The 11,096-nt window shown below is 52.3% G+C and overlaps 1 protein-coding gene across 1 annotated transcript in view; it reads right to left on the bottom strand.

The window, feature by feature from the left end:
- LAMC3 (laminin subunit gamma 3) overlaps nucleotides 1-11,096 on the bottom strand; it is a 68,122-nt gene that overhangs the window by 2,678 nt on the left and 54,348 nt on the right. The window contains exons 22-27 of the mRNA XM_018055991.1: nucleotides 10,877-11,024; nucleotides 9,207-9,356; nucleotides 6,655-6,757; nucleotides 4,017-4,216; nucleotides 2,616-2,762; nucleotides 2,429-2,528 (exon numbers count right to left, since the gene is read on the bottom strand). Of these exons, the coding sequence (XP_017911480.1) occupies nucleotides 2,429-2,528; nucleotides 2,616-2,762; nucleotides 4,017-4,216; nucleotides 6,655-6,757; nucleotides 9,207-9,356; nucleotides 10,877-11,024 (848 nt within the window). The remainder of the gene's footprint in view (nucleotides 1-2,428; nucleotides 2,529-2,615; nucleotides 2,763-4,016; nucleotides 4,217-6,654; nucleotides 6,758-9,206; nucleotides 9,357-10,876; nucleotides 11,025-11,096) is intronic.

Genomic DNA, 11,096 nt, shown 5'->3' with positions numbered 1-11,096 from the left:
AATTAATTAATCAGGCTGTGCCCGGTCTTAGTTACGGCACGTGGGATTTTTCGATCTTTGTTTCGGCATGCAGGATCTTTAGTTGCGGCCACGCAAACCCTTGGTTGCCGCCTGTGGGATCTAGTCCCCTGACTGGGGATTGAACTCAGGCCCCCTGCACTGGGGACGCACAGTCTTAGCCACTGGACCCCAGAAGGGAAGTCCCTAAGTGGCTTTGAACCCACAGACCCCACAGGCCCCCATGGCCCTGAGTGTCCTGGGCCTCGAAGGCTGGCTTGGAGGGCAGGCAGCTGCAGGAGCTGAGCCTGGGGCGGGAAGAGGCAGAGGGAAGATGCTCCAAGCAAAGACCCTCAGAGGCCCCACCATCCACCGCAAAGTCCAAACAGCGTGGCCTCGGAGGAGCTTACAGCCTCCACTCTGCCTGTCCCGCTGGGTCTCCTGGGGTGGGGACAGGGTCTAGGTGTGTGTGGTCACTCCTACACCTCCGGGTCAATCCCAGTGCCAGCGTGAATGAGTGAATGACAACAATGGTGAGAATGGTTTTACCCACACAGAGTGTTTGATTCAGGCTGGGCTGAATCGTGTCCAATGTGCTGAGTTCTTGTGGGTATAGACTCGTAGCTACGAGTGGACACACTCTGAGTCAAGTCAGACCTGAGTGTGACCCACAGCCTCCCTGCTGACTAGCTGTGGGACCCCGGGCACATTATTTAAATTCCTGTGTTTCGGTTTCCTCATCTGCAGAATAGCAGGAGCATCAGGATCCTTGGCTGGAAAGGTTCGAATGAGATCCGATTGTGTGTGCGAATAGCTGAGTGGGGGCCTGGTGTTCAGGTGAAATGCAGAACACGCTGATTTCCCCTTATCTTATTGACAGTGAGAATTGAAATGCATGCTATCCCATGGACAAACCTTGAGGATGTCACACTGAGTGAAATAGACCGGTCACAAGAGGACACATAATGTATGATTCCACTTAGGTGAGGTGCCTACAACCCCAAATTCACAGAGACAGATGGAAGAACAGGGGGTTGCCAGAGGCTGGGGGTGGGGGAGTGGGCTTTGTGTATAATGAGGACAGGCTTCATCTTGGGAAGGTGAAAAAGTTCTGGAGATGGATGGTGGTGATAGGCCACATGGTAAGGTGAATGTTGTACCTAACACCATTGACATGTACGCTGAAAAATGGTTAAGATGGCAAATTTAACATTTTGTGTGTTTTAAAACGGCATGCTGTTCACTTCAGCAGTGAAAGTTGCTCAGTCATGTCCGACTCTTTGTGACCCCATGGACTGTAGTCCATGGAATTCTCCAGGCCAGAATACTGGAATGGGTAGCCTTTCCCTTCTCCAGGCGATCTTCCCAACCCAGCGATCGAACCCAGGTCTCCTGTACTGCAGGTGGATTCTTTACCAGCTGAGCCACAAGGGAAGCCCAAGAATACTGGAGTAGATAGCTTATCCCTCCTCCAGAGGATCTTCCTGACTCAGGAATTGAACCGGGGTCTCCTGCATTGCAGGCAGATTCTTTACCAACTGAGCTACCAGTGAAGCCAACTGCTTCCCTGAAGGCCACTGAAGTTTAGCACTTCAGCCTAACTGCTATTAGGCAGTTGAGCCCCTCACCTCTGCTCGAGGGCTCCACGTCTTGGGGGCTGTCCCCTTCATGATTTACTGACTCACCACACTTCCCAGGTGGCACTAGCAGTAAAGAACCCACCTGCCAATGTGGGAGATGTAAGAGACGTGGGTTTGATCCCTGGGTTGGGAAGATGCCCTGGAGGAGAACGTGGCACCCCACTCCAGTACTCTTGCCTGGAGAGTCCCATGGACAGAGGGGCCTGGCGGGCTGCAGTCCACGGGGCCACACAGAGCTGGACACGGCTGGAGCGACCGAGCACGCGGGCACACACACACCGCACAGCGTGGCAAGCACCCTGTGAATTACCCCCTGTGACCCCATTTCACAGATTGGCTGACTGAGGCTCAGAGAGGGTGAGTGATTTTCCTAAGATCTCACAGCCCAGGAAGGCAAAGTGCCAGACTTGAATCCTGGTCTATCTGATCCCAAGCCAGCACCTGGTCCCCGGCGCCACGCTTGCTCCTGTGACATTCTCTCTCCTTCTCTGAAATCCTTAACCACTGAGGCCAGATCCAGTCACCTGGTGCCTACAGGTGTTGGGCAGGTAGTGAGCGTTCCCTCCTCCTGAGTAGCAGCCCCTGGAGGCACAAAGTAAGCTTGTTTCTGGACCCCAACCCTGCCTTATGTGAGGGGGCCTGGAGCAGTTACGACCACAAGGCTCAGGATGCCGGAAGCAATGGATAGGAGGGCTAGGAGACAACCTTCCCCTGGACTGGGCCTCATAGAAAGATCCCAGAGGTGTGCCAGGGACCCAGGGGCCCAGGGCCCGGCCTTGGGGTCTCCTTACTCAGCCTGGTGAGCAGCTCTGACAAGGCTTTGATGTCTTTCTCCAGGGAGCTGCGTGACTCCCGGATCTGCCGTTCCATCTGGCTCAGCCTGGCACCATCCTGTTGGGGGGCAGGGGGAGAGGAAAAGCTTGAGCGGCTCCCAGCTGGTGTCCAGGATCAGGAGGGAAAAGGGTGGGGGTCTCGTACCCGCTCAGCGGTGTCCAGCTCCTGTCTGTGCGCTTCTGAGGCCAGCAGCTGCTGGGAGGCCAGTCTGAGGGTCGCCCGAGTCTGGCTGGAGAGCCGGCTAGCCCGGCGGTGTTCCTGCTTCCCTGCCCTCAGCAAGGCCTTGGCGAGCTGTGGGTGGGAGGCAGCAGAGAGGGGAGGGTGAGTGGAAGGAGTCCTTCTTTTCCTTTTTTAAGTTTTTTTTTTTTAATGTGGATTATTTTTTGAAGTCTTTACTAAATGTAATACAATATTGCTTCTATTTGATGGATTTTTTAAAAAATATTCTGGCTGCGAGGCATGTGGGATCTTAGCCCCCCATCCAGGGACTGAACCTTCCACCCCCTGTATTGGAAGGTGAAGTCTTAACCACTGGACTGCCGGGGAAGTCCCCAGGAGAGTCCTTTTAGAGGTAAAGGATATTAATGGTCATCACGCCAAGCGGTCATCACTTCACTTCATCCCTCCACGATCATTCATTCATTCATTCATTCAACAGGTATGTACCGGATGCTGGCGCGGTGCAGGTCGCTGGACCCTACCCATCTCTCCTGTGAGGAGAAACTCCAGCTATTTCAGAGACAGGGAGACAGCTGCAGAGGAGAGGAGCTGGCCGGAATTGAAACAACGGGACCAGAAGCAAGCCTGGGGGCGCCTGCAAATCCAGCACTTTCTCTAGGCAGCTGTGAAGGCAGTTTAGCGGACTTCCCTGGTGGTCCAGTGGCTAAGAATCTGCCTTGCAATACAGGGGACACGGGTTTGATTCTCAGTCAGGAAGCTGAGATCCCACAGGCCTCGGAACAAATAAGTCCACGTCTCACGACTACTGAGACTACTGACGCCCGAGTGCCACAACTACAGAGTCTGTGCACCGCAATGAAGATCCTGAGTGCCGCCGCTAAGACCCCACTCAGTCAGATTAATTAATTTTTTAAAAAGAATACACTTAAAAAAATAAGGCCAGTTCACTTGGGACCCAAGCAACAAAGCCAGTGAAGGTGCTGGGGAGATTCACATCGATTCAAACTTGGCCCCAATTAAACAAGAAAAGCCTAGAGGTTTAGGGAGTAGAGCCCAACACACCGAGGTGTGAGTCCTGCTCATGTGATTGAAGCTACTGAACCAGGCTGGGCCCCAGGGTCCCCACCTGTCCCACGGGGACTGCAGTGACATCTATTTCATGCAAAATCAACAGGGTCACCCGTGTGAAGCTCCAGAGCTCAGAGCCTGGGAGCCCCTGGTTAAGTGCAGAGCACTCAGCATTGCACACAGAAAGGGGCAAATGTGGGAGGGCAGCTGCCCCACAGAAGGGCACCTCCTCTATGCCAGTCCTCCCCCAGGCCCTGAAGACATGGACGCCCCAGGAGTCATGTCCCTGGCCCTGACCTTGGCACTGTCCTGGGCCAGCAGCTCGGCTTCCCTGCCCTTCTTCTTGGCCCTGGAGGAGACAGAAGCTGCATCTCCCAGCATCCTCTCTGCCTGCTTGGTCTTCTTTCTCGAGTCTGCAAGGATCCTGTCCTGGACGATGGCCGCCTTCCTCCTCAGCGCGGCCTGGTCCTTGGGCCGAGGAAACCTCGGCTTCATTCCTATAAACCCAGCCGAAGCTGTGTCAGGAGGGCTGGGCTCATGCCTGGAGAGCCCAACAGGAGGTCCCCACCGGAAGCTGACTGTCCCCAGACCCTTGGACAATGAAGAATACGACACACGAGACCTGTGTGTGTTACTTCTCAGGATCACCCGGGAAAAACCTAAATGAGACATAGTGCTTTGTGAGTGTAAAGATTCACGTGATACTACGATATCAGATTGGCCAAAAAGTTGGTTGCATGAGTGTGTGCTGTCTTGCCTGACTCTGTGACAGCACGGACTGTATGTAGCCTGCCCGGCTCCTCTGTCCATAGAAGTTCCCAAGGCAAAAATACTGGAGAGGGTTGCGATTTCCTCCTCCAGGGGATCCTTCCGACCCAGGGATCGAACCCAGGTCTGTTGAGTCTCCTGCATTGGTAGGTGCATTCTGTACCACTGAACCAGCTGGGAAGATCTTGTTTCGGTTATGGAATATCTTATGGAAAAACTCAAATGGACTTTTGGGCCAACTCTACATACAAGTCACAGGGTTACATGGTGGTCAACGCCTGGGCCAGTAGAGATGGGAGCCACAGCCCAGTATATAGAAAGACCCATTCAGTTCTGTGTTTTTATGGACCGCCCATTTCTTCAAAGGCTTTGAGGCAGCTTATCATGATAGATCAACTGGACCATTAAAATGAAAAACCAAGGGCCGTATGTAACTCGGAGGACGAGGAAAAGTGAGAAGAGCCAGAAAATCAGGACCATGCCAGTGCAGGGCCAGATGCTCTGTTCACCAATTAGCCTCCTAGCAGCCAAGACAAAAGGGGAAATTCGACAATTCACACGGATTTTATTATCTAATAAAAGGCAGTGTCTCTCCATAAAGAAAGAAAGACTTTCCCCTTTCCTTTCAGATCAAATTCTAGGGGAAATTTATCCCAAGGGGTACTGATTACAGTTGTTGTTCAGTTGCTAAGTCGTGTCCGACTCTTTGCAACCCCACGGACTATAGCACACCAGGTTCCTCTGTCCTCCACGATCTCCTGGAGCTTGCTCACTCAAATTCATGTACATTGAGTGGGTGATACTATCTAACCATCTAACCATCTCATTCTGGGCTGCCCCCCATGGTGGACAAAATAAAATTTTAAAAAGAATCAAGCTTTGTAATTTTCAAGGACATAATAGTACATAATCATTCTATGAGGATAATCCAAAGTTTAGATCTATTTTGCTTCTTGTACACAAAACCGGTATTTCTTAAAGGGCACGCTGCTGCTGCTGCTGCTGCTGCTGCTGCTGCTGCTAAGTCATGTCAGTCATGTCTGACTCTGTGCAACCCCATAGACGGCACAGCCCAACAGGCTCCTCTGTTCCTGGGATTCTCCAGGCAACAATACTGGTGTGGGTTGCCATTTCCTTCTCCAATGCATGAAAGTGAAAACTGAAAGTGAAGTCACTCAGTCATGTCTGACTCTTAGGACCCCATGGACTATACCCTACCAGGCTCCTCCATCCATGGGATTCTCCAGGCAAGAGTACTGGAGTGGGGTGCCATTGCCTTCTCTGAAAGGGCACGCTGGGGAGTCCTAGTTCCATAGGGTGTTGAGAAATGCTAGGGCATAACGTCAACTAAGTTTATATGAAGTGAACCCGGGGTACTTCCCTGGCGGTCTGGTGGGTAAGAATCTGCGCTTCCACTGCAGGGGCACATTTTCAATCCCTGGTGTGGGAACTATCCCGCATGCTTCATGGAGGCACGCCAATAAAAAGTGAACCTGTTTTGTTTAATTGCAGGACTTCTCAGAGCCTTTAGTATACTAAGGTGTGCACTGCAAGGCCTCAGGGAGATCTACAGCTTGTCCCATTTCTTAAACTTATTTGAACACAAACCCTCTCTTGGCAGAACAGTTACAGGCTAAGGGCTGTTCCACATTTCATGCAGCAGAATTTCCTTTCTTGGTCTACTCATCTGTAAAATGGGGCCACTTGGCCTCATTTTCCTAAAGTTCAAGAGAGACTTGGACTGGCATCAACCCACGCTCCCTTCTAAAGAGAAACACCAAATCCCTTCCCGTAGCCCCACTGGAGGCTGGACCAGGGCAGCCATTTTTGTACCAGGTGACTGAGCCAGAGTGGCCTGGATCAGGGATGGACAGCTGACGGCATCCGATTCTCCTCCCATCTGCTCTTGAGAGGTTCTGTGCGTGGTCTGGTGATGGATGGCCATGTGGGCAAGAACGGGGTGAGTGGTATGTGAGATGGGGAGGGACAAGCAGCGACAGGAAAGGGAGGTCCTGAGAGGCGGAGGCAACGGTCTCTTTGGCTCATGCTTATGTGACTGGGCCTCTGGCCCCTGCAGCCTGGCCTGCCCAGGGTGAGGCCCGATCCCTGGGGTCTGTCACGCGCGTCTGTGCACTGATGAGCCTGGGGCCAAGCAAGGCACACATACCTTCCACGTCAGCCAGCAGAGCCCTGGCTCCCATGACGGTCACTGTGGCAGCCTGGACAGATGAGGAAGCTCGGGTCAGGGCAGCTCTGGCTTCCTGCTGCAGCTGGAGAGAGATGGGAGGGGTTGGGCAGGTGGTGCTGGAGGTGTGCTGGGCAGAGCCGGGTCAGGTGGGCACCAAACCCACATATACAAGGTCCCCAAAGGGCACCAAAACGGACGCGGAATTACGCTGTTTACCAGGACTACCTGACTTGTCTTACTCCGTCAATGTTACACTTTGAATATCTCTCCCAAGAGCTTCTCTGTCCCACAAAATATTAAAGGAACGCTGGAACTGAAGAAGTAAAAGAAAGATGGATGACTGAAAGTTTCTTTTCAGAATGCTGCTGTATCTCAGCAAGAGGATGCGAAATAGAGAATCTGTTTCTTACACAACTTTTACTCCTAGGAAATTAGTTTCTTCCCCGCTGTCACTAAATAAGGTGATGATGGTGGTTCGGTTGCTAAGAGTCGTGTCCGAATCTTTGTGACCCCATGGACTGTTGCCCGCCAGGCTCCTTTATCCATTGGATTTCCCAGGTAAGAATACCGGAGGGGGTTGCCATTTCCTTCTCCAGGGGATCTTCCCGACCCAGGGATCGAACCTGGGTCTCCTGCATTGTAGATGGATTCTTTACTGACTGAGCTATCAAGGAAGCTCAGCACTAAATAAGGCTGGATACTCAATACATATTTGATGGATGAATGGATACACAAAATGTGGTGTATCCACTCGGTGGAATATTATTCAGGGCTTCTCTTGTGGCTCAGCTGGTAAAGAACCTGCCTGCAACGTGGGAGACCTGGGCTCAATCCCTGGGTTGGGAAGATCCCCTGGAGAAGGCAAAGGCTATCCACTCCAGTATTCTGGCCTAGAGAATTCCATGGACTGTATAGTCCACGGGGTTGCAAAGAGTCGGACACGACTGAGTGACTTTCACACGTCATCACATGTGAAAGAATGAAGTGCTGATATGTACCATAATGTAGATGAACCTGGACAATATTACGGTAAGCGAAAGCAGCCAGACACACAGGGGCCCATATCATATGACTCCATTTGTATGAAACGTCCAGAGTAGGTAAATCTACAGAGACAGAAAGCAGGTGGTTGCCAGGGGCTGGGGGAGGGAGGGCTGAGGAGTGACTGCTTAATGGGTGTAAGTTTTCCCTTCCGGGGTTTCCTTCTGGGGTGACGAGTGTTTCTGAATTGAGAGGTGATGGTTGCACACTTGGTGAGCGTGCTAAACGCCACTGTGTTGTACACTTAAAATGGGTAATTTTAGGGAATTCCCTGGTGTTTCAGTTGTTAGGACTCCACCTTTCCATCTCAGGGGGCATGAGTTCAATCCCTGGTCAGGGAACCAAGATTCTGCATGCTGCAGAGCCTGGCCAAAAAAAAAGGAGTGGGGTAATTTTACGTCACATGAATTTCGGTCAATCAGTCAATCATGTGGGTTTAAAGAGCTACCAGATGCTGCCCAGGGAGCCCTCATGTCTTAAGTCCAAACGCCTGGCAGAGGCATTCCTGGGAGGGGAAGGTGGGAGGCACTGTGCTCAGGCTGGTCACTGCACATTGGGGTCTGGTCCTGACCCTGCTGTGGCCTCATCTGCTCCCCGGACCAGGGGGATGGACTAGATTAACGAGTACCACCCCAGGAGACCCTAACACAGCACAGCTCACCCAGCGAGCGACAGGCACAAGGCCCAGCTCTTTGGATGCTGGCAGCAAGCTTCTCCCCCGAGCCTTGTCTTTAAAAGGACAATAAAGATGTCTGTGGGATAAGCCACTGCTGGGATAAGTGGATGATAGATTTGAATAAAGTCTGTAGATAAGGCTCATCGTGTAAATATCACGTTGATTTCCTTACTCTGATCTTTATAAGGTGGTTAGGTAAAATGTTAATAGAAGGGTAATCTGTGTGAAGGGTATAGGGGAATTCTTTGGATTTTCTTCACAACTTTTTTCTAAGTCTAAAATTATTTTCAGATGAAAAGTTTAAGAAAAACCATACCTGAAGGGGTGCTTATACTTTAATAGGCTGGAAACCACTGGGTTGGGCTAAATTCACCCCATAACTCTTGAGTTCTGTGATTACTTAGCACTGCCTCCGCTTCGGGGCTGTCAACTGTGGGGTTGAGCGCAGGAGTGATGTAGGTGTTTGCTAAAATATCTGGCAAGTGAACTAACGAATTGGAGACTGAATGGATGAGACTCCTCCAGACGTAATTAACACTGCAGAGGGCGGTAGGCAGGCCCTGGACACTGCTGGTGCTCTGTCCGTCTAACCATCCTGCCTCCTCTCACACCTTTACCCCTTCTCAGGCAGTCAGGACCTCCTGCCTTGGCACATGCTGACTGAGGTTGTCTGGAGTTTGGCGGGGAGGCACTGGAGGGGCAGAAAGAACTGCTCTGGTCTTTGCCCCCACCTCCCCTGCAATCCCTGACCCCAGATCACCCCTGGGGCAGCCCCAACCTCCTCCAGGTGCTGCCTCAAAGGATGAGAGCCCACCTGCGTGAGGGGCTCCATCTCCTGCAGCACGGCCTGGGCGGTGGCCTGCAGGGACCGGGCAGCCTCGGTCACCATGCGCTCCCTCGACGTGACTGTCTTCTCCAGCGTCTGCACCTTCAGGCTCATGGCCTCGGCCTGGGACTTCTGAGGCTGCTGGGAAATGGAGGGCTCAGGCAAGAAAGGTCCAAGGGGCAGGGGGATGGGAGAAGCCCAGGGGCAGAGACAGTGGGGGACAGGCTGCGTGTGGACCCTCAAGATGCAGAGGAGCCAGGGCGAGAGAAGCCAGGCTGGGGAACCTGTCACTTGAGGCCTGATTCCAGCCCCAGCAATTTCTAGAAGCGTGGCCTCAGGCAACTCAGCTGATCTTCCTGACCTGCGTTTCCCCCCTCAGACTCCCTACTTAATTCTAAATTCCATCCTGAATTAAGTACACAGACTGGTACGCTGTAGGTGGTGGTGGTGGTGGTTTAGTCGCTAAGTCGTATCCGACTCTTGCAACACCATGGACTATAGCCCTCCAGGCTCCTCTGTCCATGGGATTCTCCAGGAAAGAATACTGGAGTGGGTTGCCATTTCCTTCTCCAGGGGATCTTTCCAACCCAGGAATCGAGCCCAGATCTCCTGCATTGCAGATAGACTCTTTACCGACTGAGCTACAGGGGAAGCTGCCAATTGTAGGTAGATTAGGATTACTCATAATCTTATACCTGGAAACAGCCAGTCAGAGAAACACCCTCAATAGATTGTTTTCTTTTTCTATGGCAGAAATGAATCCTAGCTGAGCAGTGACTTCCTGGTTTTGTTTGTTTGAGGCAAGCAGAATGATTCCGAGGAATGTTTGAGTATCTGAGGTTGGGCTCCTTTTAAGGATAAGGGGCCTGAAAACCAGTATCTAGTCCAACCCAACTGGCCCTTTGTCTAGCTTTACTCTGGGGAGGGGAAAGGTGTTAACGTAGAGGACCAATAACCTGTACTTCTGAACTCAGACTGTTCTGTGGGGACTGCTTCTTACCTAACACTTTCAGTAGTATCTGGGACAGCACTCAGAGCCAGACATGTCACTACCCATGTTTTCCTTTTTTATACACAGCGGGAGAACCAAAGACCCTGAGCATTTAGCCTGGGGCCCGTCAGTCCCAACCGGCTGGGTCCCAGATATATTTCTTGTTTAGTCTCTTTTTTTTCAAGTTCAGGTCCCCAGTTTCGGGATTTCAGGAATACTGAGAAGTCATGATGAAATGATTTATCCAGAGGTGAGCCATGAATGCCCTCCCCGCCCGTGATGGATACAGCCCAGAAATAACCTAAAGGGTGAGCTCCATCCGACAAAGTAACTGAGGCACAGAGGGGGAAGGTCCTTGGCCAAGGTCACAGAACTTGAATGGTGGGGCTGGGATTTAACTCCATGTCTGCCTGGTGTCATTGCCAATGACACAGTGACGGAGAAGGGACCTCGGCCTTAATATTATTTTCAATAACTAAAATTGGCTGAGCTCTGTGCCAGGCAGGCACTCTGCCAGGCCATGGAGGTGCCTTATCTTTTAATCAGCCGCTATCGAGCTAAAAATAAGCCATGTCATCTGCCTCTGCCTGGGCCACACTGGTTTCCCAGCCGCCGTGTTCTCCCCCATCCCCACCCCACGCAGAGCTCCAGGGATAGCCGAGCTGACCAGTGATGCTGGGGCCACTGGTGAGGCCAGGCGCAGGGCCGCGTCTGCGCCGACTTGCTGCACGGCGGCCAGCACCCTCTCAGCTTCGGGCAGCGCCTCTGCCACAGCTGTGCCCAGCGCCTTCTGGGCCGCTTGTACCTCCTGGTACCTGGGGGGAGACAGAGGCAGGGTGGCCTGTGAGCGGGTGTAGGCTGTGCCTCCCTATCGCTGTCCCGGCCGC

Source organism: Capra hircus, chromosome 11 (genome assembly GCF_001704415.2).
Source record: "Capra hircus breed San Clemente chromosome 11, ASM170441v1, whole genome shotgun sequence".
Classification (NCBI taxonomy): domain Eukaryota; kingdom Metazoa; phylum Chordata; class Mammalia; order Artiodactyla; family Bovidae; genus Capra; species Capra hircus.
The sequence above is the reverse complement of the archived record's forward strand: the minus strand, read 5'-3'. Positions and strand labels throughout refer to the sequence as shown.